General features: G+C 37.9%; 1 protein-coding gene and 1 long non-coding RNA gene across 3 annotated transcripts in view; one reads left to right on the top strand and one right to left on the bottom strand.

Annotated features, from left to right (window-relative positions):
* The window catches only part of dab2ipb (DAB2 interacting protein b), a 91,376-nt gene that overhangs the window by 50,009 nt on the left and 18,652 nt on the right, over positions 1–22,715 (bottom strand). The window contains exon 1 of one of the 2 annotated variants that reach the window (XM_079449097.1): positions 6,153–6,620. The exons of the other annotated variant lie outside the window; for it this stretch is intronic. Within the exon in view, the coding sequence (XP_079305223.1) occupies positions 6,153–6,276 (124 nt within the window). The 5' untranslated portion in view covers positions 6,277–6,620. Of the gene's footprint in view, positions 1–6,152; positions 6,621–22,715 lie in introns of those variants that run through there. 2 annotated transcript variants of the gene reach the window in all.
* LOC306889815 lies at positions 19,428–19,929 on the top strand. Its single transcript, XR_013786231.1, has 3 exons — positions 19,428–19,518; positions 19,595–19,704; positions 19,780–19,929. It is a non-coding gene; the product is annotated as an uncharacterized lncRNA (long non-coding RNA).

Here is a 22,715-nt window from a genome sequence, read left to right as displayed (position 1 = left end):
TGCACCTAAAACCCACCTCCATCCCCATCTCCTCCTTATCTGCCTGTATCTTGGGATCTTTTCATTTAATCCTGTTACGCATCAGGAACTGTTCTGGTTCCCCAGGTGGGGGACATGTATTGCTGCACTCCTGCTTTTTCCATGTGAGGCTGCATGGACGGGCAGAGAGTTTGCCAGAAACAGTTTCATTCCGCCAAACTAAATATATGCTATTGTTAAATAATTGAAGACAGTGGTCCTGAAATAAATTCATATTTCTGGAAACTTATCCATTTTGTATTGTTTTGTTTTGTTCCTTTTGATGCTTTAAAGCCACACTATGTAAATTTGGACAGCTAGATGGCGCTCTTTCAAAACAACAACAAAAAGCTAAGCTAAATTACGCTATGTAGGAGAGTGGAATTATGGGACATGTTGTGTTCCAGAGGCGTATGGAGATCACCCATCATGTTGACAGACGAGGAAATGAAGATGCTGTATAACCACTTGCACATTTGCGTGTTGCCGTAGTTTCTCCAAGCGGAAACTGAGGGTATTGCAGAGCACCGGATATAAAGTCACTGATATGCGACAAATACAAGGGAGACAAGGGTTGGGCCATTATTTTAAATAGGAATTTCTCTGGATTTGCACATTCTTGGGAACATTCGTGTTGACAAAGGCAAGAAATATATCACACTGTGCAAGTGATTTTTGAATATTTCACACCAAAATTCTTCCATATTGTGGCTTTAAGTACAACTTAACACATTTCAGCAATATTAAAACACTTTCAACATTTAAAAACCTTCCAACAAACTTTGCTGACTCTCAGACTGTGTTTTTTTTTTGTGCATTAAAGTGTGTCCAGGGAAGTATAGCAAAGGAAGTGTTTTTTTTTGCACATTTGCGTTGCAGACAACTCAGACATACAGCACATACAGTTTAAATATCAAGTTATTGCCTCAAAGCAAATGACAAAAAATACTGCACAGTCTCTTCTTTTTTTTGATTTGACTGATTTAGGTTTTTCCATGTCTGTTAAATCACTGTTATTTCTGCTGTCCTTTCACATTGCTTGTTCTCCTCTTCCTGTCTTTCATGTATTCCTCACTCTCTCTTTCCTTTTCTGTCGCCCTCTCTTCCTTTGGTATCCTCTCACATTTTCTGTTTTGACTTTTTAGGCATATCTTGATCTGTTGTTGCTGTGGTTGGATTATGTTTATTGATTATGTTTAACAATACCAAAAGTCATGAGCTCTCCAGTTCCAACAAAGCACTGCAAAGCAAAACGATCTAAAAACAGCTTTGAAGCCAACACCTTCAGTCATGTATGATTCTAGTCTCACTCCAGCAGTACAGGACAACCTTCACCATAATCTCCTGACATAATACGGAGGACGAGAAATGACTTACTTAAAAATAAATGAATGAAAAAATAAATACGTGCATAAACGCAGAAATAAATAAAAATATTCATGCAGAAATAAATATATAAATAAATAAGTAAATGAATACATAAATACAGCTGTAAATAAATAAATCATATCAACCGTATTACCATTTTTGTAGTACTACATTCATTTCTGTATTTCTACATTTATATCTGTATTTCTGTGTCCGTATGTAAATAAGATAGGACGGTTCTTCTCAATGCATTATAGGTTGTTTGTACATTACATGATGTTACTGCGTTTGAGTAGCGCGAAGTGCAGATGGTGCAGAATGAACCCTTACGGATAAACACGTGGCTTGAACAACGAAAACCAAATTAAATACATTCGTTTATCACTGATATCAAATATCAACACGATAACAGAAACTTACGTTTCCTTAGAATGGAGTAAGATATTTATCTGTTAGGGTTTGTTCTTAATTACAAGTTTATTACAAGTAAGGTTTGACAGAATGTTGCGTTTCCCGGTTGTTGTTTAGGCATGTCAGAAAGTCCCTATTATCTGACTCGCATCCTCTCGACGCAGACACAGGTTTACAAGCCACTTTTCCCTGCATTTTTTCAATACTTATATTTCCCCCCTGCACATTTGCCACAAAATAAAAACGCATTGTGGTTTCATGGTTTGATTGATTTAGGCCAACCTAAACAATGCAAAAGATTTTGAGTTTGTGTAATTCCTATTCCTAACATACCTAACACACAGAAATAAATAAATGTGAAAATACAAAAATGAATGTAGAAATGCAGAAATAAATGCAGTAGTACAAAAATGGTACAATGTTAATGTTTTTGACATATTTATTTATTTACGTAGTTATGTATTAATTAATTAATTAATTCTTTATACATTTCTGAATGTATTTATCCATTTATTTATTTATTGTTTGCATGTATTTATTTATTTAACAAATTATTTATGTGTTTATTGTTTCATTTATTTATGCATGTTTTTATTTATACCCAAGTTTTTTGTCCTCCATAGACATAGCGTTCCTATGAGATAATGTAAAGTAAACATGCGAAATGCACAGCTGCGAGCAACTGTCAGTCACAGCTAAGCTCACTCAGTGTGTTTCCTTACCAGAGATATCAGAAAGCATAGCAAAGAACATCAGCTGTGGAAGAGTTGTGTTCGTACTGTCCACAGAACAGCGGACACCACAACCTCACACAGCTGTGTCATCATGTGTGCTACAGGTTGTCCCTTTAGCAGCTGGTACACTGGTGATGTAATGCTGTTTTGTCAGATATGAACAGAAGGGTGAGGGAGGAAGGAAGGGAGAGCTAGGGACAGAGAGAGAAAGAAAATACTGCACAAACACAAATGCAGCTGTCTGTATGACTCTAAATAAACAGGCTTCAATTTGCTCTGAAAATCCTATGTTTGTTTTGGAAAACATGCTGAAACAGGTTTATTGTGAGCGTTTGTCCATTGTGTGGCGTTGTGTAATAGGAATGAGCTCAGGAGACGTCATTACAACGCTGAGTTATTCAATATTCAGATTTAAAGGAAAAGTTCACCTCAAATTGAAACATTTTTACTCACCCACATGACCTCCCTGCGTATTCACAAATAAATATATTTTAGGGACATCCAAGAGATTTTAGGGCCTCCCCATAGACATCATGGTTATAGTTGTTGTCAAGGTCCAGAAAAGTACTAAAGACATTGTTAAATTGGTCCATCCGCTCATAGTGGCTCAACTGAATTTTTTTATGCGAAGAGAATACTTAATGTGCGAAAAACAAACCAAAATAACGACTTTAATCGATATACTCTCCTGTGTCATGCGACGTTCGGTACATAAAACCAACTGCGCATGCGTCAATGCTCTCGTGAACGTGCAACATAGACTGACAAGACAGAGGAGAATATATCGATTAAACTCATTATTTTGGTTTGTTTTTCACACATAAAATATTCTCGTGGGTGAGTAAAAAATAACACAATTTTGATTTTGAGGTGAACTTTTCCTTTAAAGTGGAGTCATCTTCTGTCATGTATAAGATGATAAGCTGTCAGCCATCTGAACACAAACAAGAGCTGCAGATAACATGGATCGCAAGTCTGTTTAATTTACGCACGATTTGCATATGTATCTAACCCATGCCATTCCTTGTCATACTCTCAAAATGACACATAACTGGTGTTGAATTTCAGAATTAATTGGCCCAAATCGTTTTTTATTGACTGAAGTTCAAGTCACATGCAAGTTAATTAAAAAAAAAAAAAAACGAACTTTTGTCAACAACACACAATTCTGCTCAACTAAAATTGAAGCTACCTGTGTCGACATCACTGTTTAAAATATGAAATTGCAGGTTACTTAATGTACTTATCTTTAGATGGTTTGAAGTAAAATGACGTCAAACAGTGATATCGTACCTGACAACTGTTACAGTGGTTATAAGTTTACGTTTACCAATTGAGGTAAAGAAAGCAGAGTTTAATTTCCTTTCTCAATAACTGATTTTTATTTATTTCCAAAAAAGTTACAGATTGCAGCTTTGAAATATATACAATTTCAGTTGTTCACAGTCTGGTACCATGTTCATAAAACATGCTCAAAAATATCACGTTTAGTTCTGCACAAAGCTAAACACAAATATAATTATACCTCAAGTGTATAGTTTCTGACAAAAATACATTTCGGATTACGATTGAGGTGCCAAAGCCCACGTACATAACTTAAATAATATCGCTGCTGTCCATATGAAACCTCATATCTCCATATTTCATGATTTTTCACCCTTTATGTTTGTCACTGGGTTTTGCAAATATCCAACCAATAAAAAGTATGAAATCGCGCTTGTAACAGTATTTAATCATTTCAATAGTTTTTTCCATTCCATGAAAAACAGCAAATTTGGACATCCAAGGTTTAGGAAAGACAGCGGCAATATGTAGAAATACAGTGGGATATATTATTATGAACAAGAGTAGCAAACCAAAACATAATCCTCTAACACGCAGCTTGACAGTTAAGTAGATCCACACCCACATGAAATCCTCTATAACAACCACTCCACCGGAAAACATCCTGATTCCCAATATTTGAAGCACAGACACACTTATAGTTGTTCTAAGCTAATACCCTACTGAGTGAACAGACAGCATTCAAAGAATACCATTACCAACCAAGCAAAAACACTCTCTGAATATTCCGACTGAAGACATTCATCGTGTTCATTATGCTGCCAGCGTGGCCTATAATCACTGCTTCTGTTTGCTCAAACCTCTTTCTTCAAAGTCCATCACAGCCGTGTCACCTTGAAGCTCCACAGCTCCAAAAACAGCCGTGTCTTTAAAGCCTATCGCAAACCGCCTCATCTCCTACATGAATCGATTCTCTCCGTGATTGAATTGATGTTTGAATGAGTCAAGGATCCAAATCGACCCTCTGGGTAATGAGCCCAGATAGCTGTAACCTGGACGAGAGTTTGAAAGAGTCATTCACAGCTGAAATGACACAGCGTGTGAGAGAGAGCAGGGGTGTGTTAGGCCAAAATGAGCTCCAATACTTTGGATGATCCTGCTTGACTGGTTTGAAAAGATAGGTAAGAACGTGTTTAATGTGCCGGGTTTAATACGTGTGCGTGGTCACCTGTCTTATTTTTTGACTGTAAAGATACAACTGATAAAAAACAAGCGTAAACACAGACGCAAACTCCGCCCACTCTCAGCAAGGGCTTGTTAACTCTGCTTTATGATTTAACCAGTGCCAACTGGGTGATACTTAAGTGTTACAAATGACAAAAGCGTGACACAGTGACTAAGTATTTTGGAGAACAAATTATTTAAGATTGTAAGAAATGAAAAGAAAAAAATTTAAACAATTTCACATAGGTAAACAGTAAAATGATCCAGTGCTGATGTAAGAAATATTATCACTTGTAACATAGCTTTGTCCTTAAAGGGACAGTGCACACAACATAAACAATTCTGTTATCATTTATTCCCCCTCAAGTCATTAAAAACCTGTATAAGACACTTTCTTCTGTGAACATAAAAGAAGATATTGTGAGAAATGTCCCTGCGGTTTTGAGCCCATAATATAAAAGTCAATGGGGTGCAATGTTGTTTGGTTAGAAAAAAAAGTCATACAGGTTTGGAATGATATAAGGGTGCGCAAAAAATAAAGGAACTATCACTTTAACTTTTTCTATAATGACTAACAGTTCTGAGCAACTTCTCTCTTAAAGGGAGAGTTCACCCAAAATTGAAAATTCTGTCATGAATTACTCACTCTCTCTGTGTATAATTTTATTTGTTTGGTTGAACACAGAAAAAGATATTTGGACAAATGCTTGCAACCACACAGTTCTTGAACCCTATTGACTACCATACTGTACAATGCTTTGTACACTTCTGAAGACTTCAGTCAACTAATGTTCCAGTTCAGAGATTGAACAACATGATTAGAAACTTTTCCACAGAAGAGAAGTACTTGTAGAGTGCCGCTATAAATAAAGCACTGATAAATGTGTTTATGGCAGATGCACGCTGATAGAAAGCATATCATTATGTTTCTCTTCTGTGGTAGCACACGATAATCTCACAGGAGTGTAACATACTGCAGCTATGTGTGACAAAAAGAGTACATGGAACTATGGTAACAAAATGCACTGTGCCATTTAACAACTAAACAATAGGGAAACTATTCGGAAGGAATATTTCAGGAACAACGTAACAAGGTTAGAACATCATGTTTACCCCTATTGTTTGTGGCTCTGCTTCTACTCCTGGAGCGACTGCGTTGTCTCTGAAGCCTTGTTCGACCCAGGAGTCTGTAGTAGTATCCCGGTCTCCCAGAACCTTTCCGTGTAACACCTGACATAGCTCCAAGCGCACTTCTGTCAGACAAACACACACGCCTCAAACCACGGCTCCACTTATCCAACAGGACACGCAATCCTGTGTGATTATCTTATAGCCACTGAAACTTTAAAGATCCCTCCTGTGTGTAAAAGCAACAGTTGTGCAGTGACATCCAAAAAATATGAGGAAATCCATTCCAGTCCTGAAGTCCAGGAGCTGGGAAAAGTCCAACTATACGAAGCAAGTTTGCCTTCACTATATCTCACTCTCTCCTCTGTTGCTTGAATTTTCACTAAGGGGAAGCACAAAAGGCTCTCTAGTGCCACATGCTTTCTCTCTCTCTACCACACATTGCCTGTAGGCAGTGGAAAGGCAGAGGTATTCCATTGAACATAGGGAGAGCCGCAAGACAAAGTTTGTATGGAGGGTTTGGGTGAAATCCCGGACTGGATCATTCGAACATGGAGTGGGTGAAGGGTTAAACCTGCCAAAACGAACATGTCCAGGTTATATTTTACTCTCCAAACATATAAAAGAAAAGGAAGAAAACATATGTTGTTTAAAGACAATGAAAGCTAATTTGTACCAACATATTTTTGTTTGACTTTTTCAGTTAAATTCTAATTTATTGGATTCAATTTAATTTATTGTCATTACACACATACAAGTACAGTGCAACGAAATGTAATGATTCATCAAGTGATACCGATGTGTTTAGTAATAAAACGTTCAAATTTCAGTGAACCACAACTGAGCATTGGTATGTGCCTCTGTGATCAAGCCTCGAGTAAGTGTTAAAGTTTACTTCGATTTTTTTCATATTTGTTGATGTAGCTTGAAACGGATAGCCTGAAGCGCTTCTCTTTTTTTGTTGTTGATGTAAGACGTAGTGTTTGGATAATTTGACTCATGTCGTTGACTATAATCCTATGTGCATCTTGGAGTGGAAAACGTCATTGTTCCATGGACATTTTTAAAGTGCATAAACAATATGCAAATCGCAGGGATATTTACACGTATTTATAAAGGGAAAGTTCTTCAAACTTCTGATTTAAAAGATTACTTCATATCTTTATTTCTTCGAAAATCTACATAATCTTTTATAAATACAATTATTTCTAGTTCCCAACAAAAACATTGATGCCTATAATATATACATTATTACAAACATATTCCATATAGCATACATTCCACAAGTGTAGCTTGAATCCGAATCATATTAAAGAGGCAATTCACCCAAAAAAATTACTATAATAATAATTTACTATAATAGTTGGAAAAATTACAATGACAACAGTGTCCTAGAACTGTTTGCTTTCCTATATTCTTTAAAATATCTGCTTTTGGGTTCCACAGAACATTACAAATAATTGTTCTTACTATGGTGAACTGTTCCGTTCATAGACACAGTTCTGTATGTTGAATTGAACTCTCACTTTTAAGCTTTACAGGCCATTCTAAATGAACATATGGTGAACATTTGTTGCATTTCTACACTCAAATACTTTGTACACACATAACTCCCGTCACACTCCACACTAAACCAACCAGTTCAATACCAAGACTGAGGAATGTTTAAAAAACAGTCCAGGTGTGAAGCAAAACCAAACTCGTTTGAGAGATAAAAGGCTTGGCTAGAGGCTGGAGGTTTGGAACCCGTCCAGATTACATTCCCGAATTTTGTCTTCAGACAAATCCTGGCATTTAGTCTGCCAGTATGTTGGCAGACCTCTTACAAAGGGCTAAATAAATTCCATTGTTTGTCTGGCTCCTGCTTTAGATAAACTCTAGTCCAAGTTTTAGGGGTGCATCCCTATAATAGGGCCAGGCTAGCTTCACTAAGACATGGTTCTGATCAGCCAATCAGGAGCCAGTGCGGGGGGTGTGGGTCAAGCAGCTGGAATACAGCAGAACAGATGGACACAAAGACATACACACACATATTCACAAATGACTTACAAACATCACCTTATGTTGTAAAAAAATAGAGTTTAAAGATTTCAAATCGTAAAAACAAACAATATCTACAGTAGTATACCCACAATATTAACTGACAAAAACGTGTCACATGTACGCCGGACACAGTTAAAGGGATTCTGTCATCATTTACTCACCCTCGAGTTGTACAAAGTCTGTATACATTTCTTTGTTCTGATGAACACAGAAAAAGAAAACTTGTAACCAAACAGTTCTTGGCCACCATTGACTTTAATTACAATGGTAGTCAAAAGTGCCCCAATGAACCTCTTTTCAATGAATCTGGATGCACAGAAATTCAACCCTCCTTACAATTTGCCTATTGTCATCCATTCAACCTCCCATCTTTCTGATCATTCCCTACCCACCCCCTTCTGTCAAACTGTCCTTAACTTCTCATTAACCAGCCAAACTGTAAATTTACACAAAACTTTAAAATTTGGCCCTTGTCTGCATGTATGAAGTCAGTGTATCAGGAATACCACCGGATACCCCCCATGCATCCCTGCAGACTGACTGAACATACTGCATGTTAGACATAACCGCAACAACACACATCCACTGTTCTTTGCTTAGACAGTGAAAGAGAGCTGTTTTCTTGGGGTCACAGTAGGGGGCAAAGTCTGAATCGCAGTCATTTCCTGTTCTCATTATTTTTCCCTCAGAGCTCGTGGCAGTTAACCACAGTTTAACATTGTGCGGATGAGTTTAAGTGAGAAGGAAAAGTGAAAGACAGCGTACAACATTTCAAAGTATGGTATCTCTTGCATGCTCAATCTTGCACTGCCAGATACCAAAATGACAACAGCACACAAACAGAGACAGATTAGAACACAAGAGTTTTTAACACACCGTTATCTTTATAGACTCCAGGAAGACAGCTTTCAGAAAAAACACAGACAAAGGAGTGGGCCTATATTGTTGTGTGGGTGTGTTTGTGTGTGTTACAGGGCTCAGTACACCTTTGATCCTGTGTTCTCTTCCATTAAAATATTTTCTGCTTTTTGCTTTTTATTATGATTCGTTTCAGCAAATGATTTTGTGTGTGTGTGGTACACTGTCTTTTCAAGAAATGAAAGTGTGAAGTTTTGGTCCAGTCTGACTGGTGTCTTATCTATCTGACCTTATCTCTGCTGAATGGGAAGAGTATCAAAAGATATACTTTACCAAAGGAAATGAGTAAAACGCAAGTAAAAAGATACATGTGAAGTGGAGAGAAGATAAATCTATGCTAAAAAAAAGATTTATCTTTCTATTGACAGCCTGATTCAGCCGCACACGCTTTCTCTGAATAGCCCTTACAAAAGCTGCAAAGGCACAAAAGGACATCACTTATAAGTTTTAAAAGTAGGACACTTCTCAGATAAAGTAAAGAAAAGCTTTAAACTTTAGAGCAAGCACTTTAAGAATGGCCCAAATTGAATGAAAACATTTTATAGCTTCCTATTATTTTGTATTTCTACAACTGTCTAAATTGCAACTTTTTATATTTCTCCCAAGCACTTTTGAGAAAAACTGAATTTTCACTTCTGTTAAGGTTAATGTTATTTCAGTGAGTTTTATTTGAGAAGCTTAATATCAAGTAGACTCATATCCACGAGCGTGTATGTCGTTGAAGCAATCTTTTTACTAAATGTACTTTAGGGGCATCTAGTGGTGAGGTTGTGAATGGCAACCAACGGCTCACTTCACGGCTCCCCTTTGAAGCACTGGCTGACACAGAACTAAGATGCTGTCACGTTTTCACTTCTTTGCCGAAGGAGATAACATTTTTACAAAATGTGCTCTATATATACCCCCACTAGAAAGTACAACAACTTAAAAAAACTAAAATTGTATACACACACACAGACACATATATATAAATAAATAAAGAAATATATATATACACACAACAACACAAATAAATGAGGAAAGAAAAAAAAGAAGAATGTTTTTACATTAAGGATGATTTTATGTGTATCACAAAAATACTTTAGCGATGTTTTCCTAGACAGGGTCACGTATTCTAATGCATCCAAACATAGACGTGCCATTGTAAATATGACCTTATCACAGAACTAACCAACTTTCCAATAACTGTACACACACGCACACAGTGAGCCTGAATCTGAGGGACAGAGAGACAGACGTGGTATGGGCCAAAGATATGAGAACTGAACTGTTGGAAAACGCATAAATGACATGAAAGAAAATGGGAAGTTGTAAGCAAGAAACAAGAGGCCAATGTGAGGGTGGGAGGTTGAAGAGTAAAGCGTGCTATGAGGTCAGTCTTATTCTCATCCTACTCCACTTCAAGAGCAAACTAAAACACACACTTTACAGATAGCCCAAACTCCATGCACCCACACACACTTATTTAACAGCCGCAGACGAAAGCTCTGAGGAAAGAACAAAGGTTGACAGAGGGTCGCTGGAGGGGTCTGGATAACATATAATTCATGTGCTCTTCAAAGGGAAGCGTAAATGAGGTGAGACAAGATAGATGCACAGTCTGGTGCTGATTGTTAGGGTCTACTTACATGGAATTCTAATAGCTTTCTGTTTACGCACACATACTGTACACACACACATTCTTATAAAGAAGTAAAACTTACTTTTTTTCAAAACGTGAAGTGAAGTTCTCAGTATGTTTTCTTCAATGCTTTTTAAGGACATTTTTACAAATGATATGCTGTTGGTTTGACAACGTGTTACAGACTCTTTTCTTGTTTCAAGGCTGTGAGAATGACCGAACTGAACCATTAGACAACAATTTGGCAATATCTCCCCTGTGCCTGCAGTGCCCTCTTCTGGAGACCAAAGACTATTTCAAGAAGTCACTCACAACATATAAACACACACACCTGCACACTATTATACTGCAACTAATGTTTCTTCAAATGATTAATGTCTTTATATCTGCCTTTCTAAATTCTGTTTTGCATCCAAACGGTCATCAAGAGGGTTCATGCAGGACAGAAGTAGTGATACTATAATGTGAGAAATTACCTCTGATCCAGGGGATAGAATTGATAGAATTAATAGATTATTAGAGAGGTGGTTGTTCCAAATGTGTTTACATTTCTTTGTTTGGTGGAACACAGAGAAATATATTTTGAAGAATGCTTGTAACCAGACAGTTCTTGGCCAGAATTGAAAATTACAATGGTAGTCAAAGATGCACCAGAACTGTTTGCTTTCCTACATTCTTTAAAATATCTTCTTTTGTGTTCAACACTACTATGTAGTCAATGGTGGCAAAGAAGTGTTTGTTTACAAGCATTAGTCCAAATATCTTTCTCTGTGATCATTGGAACAAAGACATTTAAACAGATTTAGAACAACTAGAAGGGCGAGTAAATGAGTAATTGAAGACAGAATTTTTATTTTTGTTTCAAACCTATATAAATGTATTAGGAGTAGGAAAAAATACTTATACATATTTTGCTGTTCTGATGAACACAAAGTGAGAAATGTCTTAAGTATTTAGGAACACAAACAGTTCTGGGGCACCTTACACTACCTTTTACTTTTTCCTACTATGGCAGTCAATGATGTCACAGAATTGAAAATTGCTAACATTGTTCTGATGAACACAGAGAAAGATATTTGGAACAAAGTAATTTTTACAAGAATGAAAGGACATGAGGGTGAGAAAATGATGACAGAATTGTCATTTTTGGGTAAACTATCACTTTAAGTGTCTGAATCTCCCCCTTGTGGGGCTCAAAGGGGCATTCTGAGCATGCATTTATGATACAGAAAGTGAAAGTGGTTATTTGAGGGGCAGGAATATCAGCAAAACATATTTTTTTATATAGTCACATAGTAATACTTAATTCTTAAAACCCTTAACAAAAGCAACTGCTGACCTCCATATACAAAAAGATCTGTATGCTTTTTCTACTTGCAAATGACAGGCTGGAAAGGCTTCTAAAGGCAAATGTAGTAAAAGTGGAAAGCTGGTTTTGTACAAGGAAAAACAGCCTTCTTAGCTTTTAAGACAATGTACTGTGGATAACTTACAACGTTTGTTAAATGGATACGAAGAGCTCTCTCTGAATGTTAAGGTTTCCATCAAAAAGCATGAGACAATTAAGAGGAGACCCGATGAAGAACATCATGGAGCAATCAATATTTTATTTAAAACCAATCCTTTTTATATTTTCTAAATATCAAATCTGTAATGTTGGAGTAAAAAAAAAAGCTACAACAGGACTGGAAAGTCATCCAGAGACAGCAATGGGACACGCAACCTTAAGACACAGGTAAGAGAACGTACTGCTACAAATGTGTAATTGTCAGTCCAGTTGAAGTAATACAACTTTGTATGAGAAAGAACTTTAATGCATTAAATATTATGATTATTAAAGAACTTAAATGTAATAAATATTATGATTATTTATTACAAAAAGTAAAAAACATCTGAAAGTTAGATTAGGATAAACATGCGTCACATGCAACTTAACGTCATACTGTAGCCTACGTATTCGTTCCGGAACAGTCTTTGGTGTGTGAAGATGGCGGCTGGCAACACGGTAACATTTTAGAATACTGTAAATTTCTTGTGGGCTTATTATTGTAAAAGGTTGAATGAAGTAAGAATAAAGAGTATTTCCAAATTCTTTAATACAAAAAAAGCTAACAAACGTCTTTAAATCGGTAACTTATTTCAGTACCCAACAACCTTGGGCCTGTTTTCCCATAGAATTTGGAAGTTGTTTGTTTACCACACGGCTGAAAATATAGTGGTAAGTCTCTGTGTAATGATAAATTATGACACTAGACCTAGGCTAGTTTTCTGTTCTTGATGTGCTAGTGGCTTTGTTATGTTTACAAAAGACGACGCAAGGTCCGCCATCTTGGTTTTGTCTGACGGTATGAGTCAGCTGAAATTTTTTATAATCAGCTGCTTGACCCAAAAATAAATGATGTTATTATAGATAATAATCATACGATCTGAACATTTTCAATTATGCCAATATGTTTATTTCCAATAATAATTGAATTATTCAAATATGCTAAACGGTTTGGATGTATATCAATAAAAATCGTACTGTGAATACAAGCATTTTATTGAAGCAACATAGTTGATGTTCTCTGTCGTTCAAAAGCTCTGTTTATATTTCATATATTTGACAGAAAGTATTGTATTTGTAAATATCCAAGCAAACACACAATTGTTTTATTTTAATAGTAGCATCAGACTAAATGATCAACTACAGCCCTCAAATAGTTACTCCATTAACTCCATTAGCAGAAGAAAAAAAACATGTAAATGGAATAAATGTTGTGTTTTTGTGTCTTAAAGATTTCTGTCCAGTGTCAGGATGATCCATATCCATCCAATGCTGTGGTAGTGACTGGGAAGACATCATATCCCTTACGCATGTGTACCCCTGATATGACTGGCTACTATAAATATGTGTCTAGGTAAGACTTTTAAAAGTGTATTAAAGGATCAGTGTCTAGTTTTTGGGATGATCTCTTGGTAGAAATGCAGCATAATATACATAGCTATATCTTCAGAGGTGTATAAAGAATTTACACAATAACGCATTATGTTTTTATTACCTTAGAATAAGCTATTTCTATCTACACACACCGCGGGTCCCCTTGCATGTAATGTTCTGTTAGCCGGTTTCTATGGGGGGGTGGAGTGAGCAGTCGCAACCTTGCCGCTAGATATTACTGACTGGACCTTTAAACTGGATGTCACGATCCTATGATACCTTCACACAAAGGTTGCGTCTGTAACTAAAAGCAACATTCAAGCTGCTAGATTCTTTCAATATGTAAACATCATCCTTTTATTTTGAAGAAATGTGTGAAAAGTTTCAGTAGCAATGTTTTAATTTTTTATTTATTTATTTTAGGCCTGGAGTCATTATTGCTGGTAAGATTTAAATCTAAATCTAAAAGAAAATTTAGTTTCTAAAGAAATATATATTTTTAAGTACATATTTTTACTTAACTTTAATATTCTTTCTCTTTAAAAGTAAAATTTTAAGTGGATCTGCTTTAATTGTTTATTTGCAAACACACATACTGTATATACCCTTCTCCAATACAGCATCTCCTTAATGGTGGCAAGTTACTGACCTTGAGATAACTGTCTCTGCTCCAATTAACATGAATGATCTTCAAGTTTACATCTACTCACCTTGCACCTTGAATGGTGTGACAAAGTAGTGTTTTAAACAGATTTAGAATGTAAAATTATCAAATGTAAATTTGGCACACTATGATAAGATCAATGTACTGAAGATGTGTTCTTTCTGCAGATAATGCCATAGAAACAAATTATGGATGGAAAAGAAAGCGGCACCAGCCCTTGGAGAAAGGAGAACGTTATGAGGAAGAAAAAAATTATCTTAAGGAGAAAAAACCTGGAAAGAGTTGTTGCTTTTTAAATATATTTAGTAAATGTTTTCGCTCATAATATCTTTTTTTTCATTTAGCTCATAAAGCACTTATATGTTTTCCTATGTAACAATAAAAACTAGTTTACATGTAACATTGTATGTGCGTGCCTAAAGAGAAAAACCCAAGGCAATAAACCCAAATTCCAATGACACACTTACTGTAGCAGCTGACCCAATTTTCCCTGAAATTATTTGGAGGATGTTGAGGATGTGTCAACAACATGTTAAGGTGTTCAAACTGTTTAAAAACAGCTTCATACTAGAAGAAAAATGTATCGATGGTAAATGGTAAAAACAAAAGTTCAGAAACGATAATATGTTTCAGTTGAGGATGACTATGGTAAATAATATATATATATATATATATAACCCTATGTCAGCCAAGCTCATGTAAGCCAACAGCCACAAAAACCTATTATCACTTGCGTGGAAACAAAGCTTTTTGATCCCACACTGTCTAATACTGTCTTACCCCTCTGTAAAATTAGGATGATAAAATGCTGAAACTTCTCAACAATAAACTACACGTGTGCAATTTCTGAACAGATATCATGATGAAATGATGATCAAAAGCAATGGTTTAAGGTAGGCTTAAAGGGCTAGTTTACCACAAAATGAAAATTATGTCATCAATTAGTCACCCTTAGGTTGTTCCAAACGCTATTAACGTTAATGTAAAGCTTCCGCTATCCCTCGGCTGCTCGGCTTGTTTTTCTGACAAATGATGGTGACGAAAGCTCCCGCACAGAGGAGACGGTATCCTATTGGAACAAAATGAAAAAAGTAATGTTAATAACCGGAACTTACTGGGTGATTTGTCCGTAAACAAGCCTCTGGTTCACACGCAGCTGAGGGATAACTGAAGCTAGACATTGACATTAATAGTGTTCTCAATATGGATATTTCGCTTAAACACATCGATTCGCTTCATACCTGTGTTAAGACCACAAAGCCGCTTAAAAAAATTGCCTCCCATTCTACCGCTTGAAATAAATTATACGTGGTATTATAAGTTCTGCCTTTTACTCAAAAGCTCTGCGTTTTACTCAAAGTTAAAAAGCGAAAATTAATCAAAGACAAGGCAAAATAACACATGAAAAAAATCATTATGATACATAGTGCATCTAAATGCGGTTTGTCTAAGAGAATTCAGAACGTTACCTGCGGTTTTACACACTATTTACATGAGTTATGGAGCATGTGTACAAATGCACACACAAAAGCCATTTGTCTTTCCCACAGAAGAGAATCATTCTTTTACCTTATTTTCAATTGTCTTAAAAAGACAACACTAGATCATTGTCATACACCATACACAGCACTTCATTTACACCCCAAATGTCTAAAAACATAGGTCAGCAGTCCACCAACTTATAATTAATTCCACTTTTATTCTAGCTGCATCTAGTCCCAAAAACACTGGAACTACACTTGTATTACCCTGCCCTAACATCTTATCTTTCCTTGTTTTCCAAATTGCTAGTTTGGCAGTAGGCTACCTGATAAAAATGTATCAATACCACACTTATTTTCTGTTGAACAGAGTACATTGGACCATATATAAACAATTATAAAGAAAAATCCAGACCAAAAGATAAAAACAAATTTCTTAAAATCGAGGAAAGATCACCCAAATGTAAGCACTGTACAAATAAATGAGACGATGATTCTGCCTCCAAACAAAAAGGACAGCCCACCCCAACACTAGGATCAAGGTGCACCACATGTTTGTTCGTAGCTATTGCTCCATGAACAATCCTCCACTGGGGGTCACTTGTCCGTTTGTCAATTGGACCGTTGTACAGGACACGCCAGCAGCCTTTAGGAGAAGATTCAAATCCAAAAAATCTGTCGATTTTGTTGAGCTTACACCAGTTAAACCCTTGGCATTAGACAGTTTGACACAAATCAAAAACAAGCCTTCTTCCGGACCGATTCAAAATCGTCCAAACCTGGGATTTTAAAAGTCAGTAAATATTGCTCATCCTCTTCCCAATAATCTACTGCAGAGTGAGAGACTGAACGTCAAGGCAAGTAATCCACAAACTCGAATCATAGAAGCTTGATCATTCATTTCTTCCTTCAGACGACATGGCATAAAACAAAGATAAACAATATAAAGTTAACAAAAATGACTTGACAGGACTTAAAAGAGAAACCGGTTCAATCAGACCATGGAGACTTCCACCTTTCCTTATAAAGGTATTAGATGAGACCATTTAACACAATGGGGGATAATTAGACAATTCTCAACATTAACAACCAACACAACATCTTTACACGAGTTTTGTAAAATAAGCATATCCACAATTATCGATAAACTCAACCAATAATTTATACTTGATTTGTCGGCTTAAAACCCAATCCGTTGAGAAATTGTACTTGAATTCTCCCCCCGGCTCATCGGTAGATGGCACGTCCTGCCGGAACCAAGATTGCATAAGTTCCTTGCTCATGTCCGGTAAATATGAGCAAGGAACTTCAATAAAGTTAATTGACAAAATAAATTCTGCACTGCTGCTAGTCACATGGCCCAACTTTGTATATCCAGCAGCATGCAACCTTGAACGTAAATATGCAGTTGACAGAACATGTGACGAAAAAAAAAGAATTTAAAAACAATGGCTCTTCCAGCAGCCAAGGCCCAGCCAATAGATCTTGAAGAGTTTCCATCACAATGTTCAGCAGTGTAAAGTTTTGAATAAAAATCTACAGCATGACTACTTATTTCTCTTACATTATGCCTCATTTCCCAGTAGGCAGAAGGAGACAAACCATCTGTTTCTGTTTTGCTACCTTTCACTCTAAATTAAAAAAGAAAGCACTTGGAGCATCCATGTCTGCAATCGAAATATATATCGAGACCTTACCAAAGCCCCCTTGACTCTCTTGTTTAAATATGAACCCAACACCATTTTTTGTAATGTATTATTAATTTAGCTTCTATAGAAAATATCTCATTTTCAACAGACTTTTGTGGAATAAGCAGTATATTGCAGGCAAAACGTTATATTATTGACTTTACCTATACGTCCCACAACTGACTTTTTCAAAAGTATCTTTGTTATTTTTCCACTCTGGACAAAAAACTTCAAAAAATCGGCTAAAATCTTTATCTCGCATTAATCTAGAATTAACATACCAAAGGGAGGACATATTCACACTCTGAGATAGACTCAGAATTAGACTCTAATTCATCAATTAGAACCAATTTGTGATCCGTTAAACTCGTCGGAATAATAGAAACTTTAGAAACTTTTTTTTAAGTTTTGGAAATATAGATTCTGTCCTAAGGAGCTGCACTGACTATCAATTGTTTATTTTCATTAGATAGGGACACCTGCAAATATCCACAAGATCAGCTGCTTTTATTACCCTTGCAAAACAGGATGTGGATTGAATATGAGGTTCTTCCGTATTTCAATTAACTGTAAAATCTCCCGTACAATTCCAGTCCCCTCTGACAATAACATTTCCATCATTAAAACATTGCTTTAAAACCTTACTTAAAACATTAAAAACAATAATCTTTCACAACCTAAATTTGGGGCATACACATTAATAAAATAAAAAATGCTCCCCTTAATATCAGCTTTGACCATAATAAGGCGACCCTTTATTAGTTCGTCTGTATTTCGAATATTAACTCTTAATTAAGTTGAAAAGAGAACTGCCACTCCTGCACTCAAATAACTTAACTCAATTTATACTGCCCACTCCACCATTTTCCCCACTCTATTTCATTGCTAACATCACTATGCGTTTCTTAGAACATAAAAAGTTGCATGCGATTTTTCTCCATTGTCTCAGACACTAGAGCAGGCTTGTGCATATCTCTCCCCCCATTAATATTAAGGGAACCTACTCTCAAAAATCCCATATTAAAAGGAGAGAGAAAATTAGCAATAGAACCAGTAAAGCCGAAAGAAACACCCTGTGATGCATGAGATTGTCAATTATTTCAAAACCTTTTCAAGACATTTTCCTTTTTATTATTTCTTTTACACTTTCTTATCGTTGTTATACATTTCCTTAACCAAAATATTTTCTTCTCACTTAACACGGCAAAACACTTCTTTTGATAAACCTTCACTGAATTTTTACAAATGTCAGGGAAGTAATTTTTCACATCAATCTGCTTCCCAAAAGTGTCATCCAAGAAAACTTTAATCTCATCCAAAGGATACAATGAAGAATCCTCTTGTAAAAGCTCTTGAGAATACAACTCAGCACTGCACTGACTATTTTCCTGTGAACAAGTATCCATCTCACATAAAGGTCTCTTATCAGCCAGATTTTCATCCACACTATTCTCATCATCATCACCACAATCCAGCTCCTGTTCCTTTTCCACTAAAGACTCCGCTAGCAATGCCAGGGCTGAATCCCGCTAGTACTCTGTTTCACCTGCATTCCAACCTCCAACATATCAACAATATTTCCCCCCACACTCTCGACCACAAAGCTACCACGATCAGAAACACTAACGATTTTCTACGCTTCATTATCAAATTGAGCACCAACAGTAGAAGATGCATTCATTTCTGAAGACCTTACCTCAGAAGAATCTTTCTCCTGCTCAACTCCTCCAGCAGACTCTCGTTCAGGTCGATCACCAATTTCTGCTCTTGACATCGTACCATCCGATGTCTCCACATTTAAAACGCCGGTTTGTGCATAAACCTGTAGCGGGTACGACCGAAGGCGTTAACCAAGAGAAGGGGCGTGGCTGGAGGGATAAAGGCAGCCGGTAGGAAGGAGTTGTGAGTGTGTCTGTTGCTGGCCGGCAAGAATAGCGGGTGACACACCGACTCTCAGGTGGATGTTGTTGCGTGGTAGACGGGTCTTGTGCAACACTCAAGTGGAACTTCGAAAAGGTAACCCGTCTGATTATGGTGGTGTATAGGATGGTGGTTTTAATAGGATAAAGTTTTAACGTGTTGTATATTGTAGTTTGGTGACGTCGGAAGTAGGTGGATGTGCATGCCGGAATCGTGGAAGTGTTTGTGCGAGACCGTGTGCGAGGGCGCACATGGGCGGGGCTCATTGGACTAGTTATACGGGTATGGAGGGTTGTATGATTAGGGAATGTGGAACAAGGTTTTAATATAATAAAGTGGTTTGTTTTTCCTTTGCAGTGTGGCAACAGCTATTTGGACTCAGTGTGGCCTAATCGTTGCTCTTGTTATTCCTTTATTTTTGGGGTTGTTTTTCAGTTTTGATGTATGATGATGTTTCCTCTAGTCCGCCAGTAAAGCAGGGTATTTCGGCCTAGTATGGTGGCCCAGGCGGACTAGTTATTTCTCTGTTTGTTGGTTTGTTTGTTCTTTTGTTTCCTGTCAAATTCCTCTCACTGTGTGAGTACCACAGGGATGGACGGTAAGGTGCTGTAGGCAGAGATGAGCCATCTATTAACCGTATGCAGAGTGTTTCACTATGGTGTTCCTTTGAAGTTATTTTATGATTTGTTTGTATCTCTTTTCTTCAATTTGGTTTGCTGTGCTGTGGATGTATGTGAACGCTCATCTCTGCTGAGGTAATTTGGGGACCATCCTTGTGTGTAGCCTTTGTGTGAGTGCCACCAATAAACTCTGGCAACTTTTACCTGAACCGGTTGGGTGTGCGAGTATTCATTGTAACATTTTGGCGTAGTCGGCTTTTCTTTATTGGTGGCATAAAGATAATTTTGGTGGGAGTAATTGTTTTTTATTTTTGGGGGGGTTAACAAGAGCAACCTTAGGCTGTGGTGGACGGCGGAGATTGTGGAAGGATTCGGATTACATCGTTGGAAAAGAGTGCAAGTGGCTCTATGGATTCCGAGCAGCAAAGACGGGAGGTGGATTCACCAGCCTCGCCAGGGTCTTCAAGTGGAAATATGGCCAATGCTGACTCAGCTGTAATGGACAGAGGGCAACAAGTGTTGTTTATTCAACAGGCTGAGAAGGTACCAAAATTCTCAGGAGTTTTGAATGGGACTGATGCTCTTACTGTAGAAGAATGGATTGAACTAGTTGAAATGCATGTTCATACTAAAGCTACAGCTAAAGAGAAAGCATTGTGGGTGTATAATCATTTAGAGGGTGCCGCTCGATTAGAAGTTAAATATCTCCCAAAGGCAGAAAAGGAATGTGTAGAAAGTATATTTAGAGTGCTAAGAGAAGTTTATGGGTGTTCACACTCTCATATTTCCCTGCAACGTGAGATGGGGGTTGGAGAATGTGTGTGGATTATAGACAGTTAAATGCCAAGACAAGGAAGGATGCTTTTCCATTGCCACGGATCGAGGAGTCTTTGGATGGGCTCACTGGGGCAAAATGGTTCTCTACGCTGGACTTAGCCAGTGGTTATAGTCAGGTGGAGGTGGCAGAGAAAGACCGGGCTAAGACTGCTTTCTGCACCCCGTTTGGACTATTTGAATTTAATAGAATGCCATTTGGGCTATGTAATGCGCCTGGTACTTTCCAGCGCCTTATGGAGCGTATGTTTGGAGACTGTCGGTACCAATCAGTGTTGTTATATCTGGATGATCTAATTGTGTTTTCATCTTCGGTGCACCAGCACTTGGGGAGGCTGGAAGAAGTGTTTTGTAGGTTGCAGAGACAGGGCTTGAAGGCAAAATTGTCTAAGTGTAATTTTTTTCAGACACAGGTGAAGTACCTTGGCCATGTCGTCTCGACGGAGGGGGTGGCGACAGACCCTGATAAGGTTGCAGCGGTGAGGGAATGGAAAACTCCTAGTGACTTGGCAGAGCTACGTTCTTTTCTTGGTTTTGCCAGTTACTACCGCAGATTTATTGCAGGGTTTGCAAAGATGGCAGCACCGTTACATCAAGTAGTAGCGCAGTTAAGTGTGGCAAGGAAGCGGGGTAAAACCCAGAGGAAGCCTATTGCCTCATGTTGGAGTACAGCGTGTGATACATCTTTTGATCAGCTGAAACAAGCTTTGATTTCCGCTCCGGTTTTAGCCTACGCAGATTTTCAGAAGCCATTCGTGTTAGAGGTGGATGCCAGTCACTCGGGGTTAGGGGCAGTATTATCGCAGGAACATGATGGGCAGCGACGACCAGTGGCGTTTGCGAGTAGGGGCCTTAGGCCATCAGAGAGAAACATGCAGAACTATAGTTCAATGAAGTTAGAGTTCCTGGCCCTTAAGTGGGCAGTCTCTGAGAAATTTAGGGAATATCTGCTAGGGTCACCCTGTGTTGTGTACACGGATAATAACCCTTTGAGTTACTTGAATACAGCTAAATTGGGAGCAGTAGAACAAAGATGGGCTGCCCAGCTAGCCGCATTTGATTTGACTCTGAAGTACCGCCCAGGGACCCGAAATGGTAATGCGGATGCATTGTCTCGTCAGTATAGTGAACCACAGCTGCCTGAGACGTCAGGGGATATAGTAGATGCGCTATGCTTTGGTGTTCAGGCAGAAGTTTCTACTTTCCCAGGGTGCTCCGAAGTCGAGTTGGCTAGGCTACAGGAACGAGATCTGGTGATTGGGCCATTGATCCCGTATTTGAGGGAGGGGCGGTTCCCCGGTCCAAAGGAGCGATCAGTGTTTGGGGTAGGGACAAAGGAACTTCTCAGGCAGTGGGAGCGCCTGAGGGAGAAGGATACAGTGATGTATCGTTGCCTGCACACTCCGGATGGAGGAAAGGAGGGTTATCAGTTAGTTTTGCCAAAGTGTTTACAGGAAGAAACATTGTCTAGCCTCCATGACAAGCATGGGCATCAAGGTGTGGAGAGAACTCTGCAGCTAGTGAGGGGACGCTGCTATTGGCCAGGTATGACGAGGGATGTGGAGAAGTGGTGTCAAGAGTGTGGTAGGTGTATCTTGGCTAAAGCCGTGCAGCCTAAGGTTAGGCCCTTTTTGGGAAGCATCCAGGCGAATCGGCCCCATGAGGTTGTAGCAATAGATTTTACAGTGTTGGAACCAGCATCTGACGGCCGAGAGAATGTACTGGTGCTAACAGACGTTTTCTCAAAGTATACCCAAGCCATCCCTACCAAAGACCAACGGGCTAGCACAGTGGCAGATGTGTTAGTGAAGCACTGGTTTAATTTGTTTGGCCCCCCTA

This window comes from Barbatula barbatula, assembly GCF_947034865.1.
Source record: "Barbatula barbatula genome assembly, chromosome: 2".
In the NCBI taxonomy this organism is placed as follows: domain Eukaryota; kingdom Metazoa; phylum Chordata; class Actinopteri; order Cypriniformes; family Nemacheilidae; genus Barbatula; species Barbatula barbatula.
The sequence above is the reverse complement of the archived record's forward strand: the minus strand, read 5'-3'. Positions and strand labels throughout refer to the sequence as shown.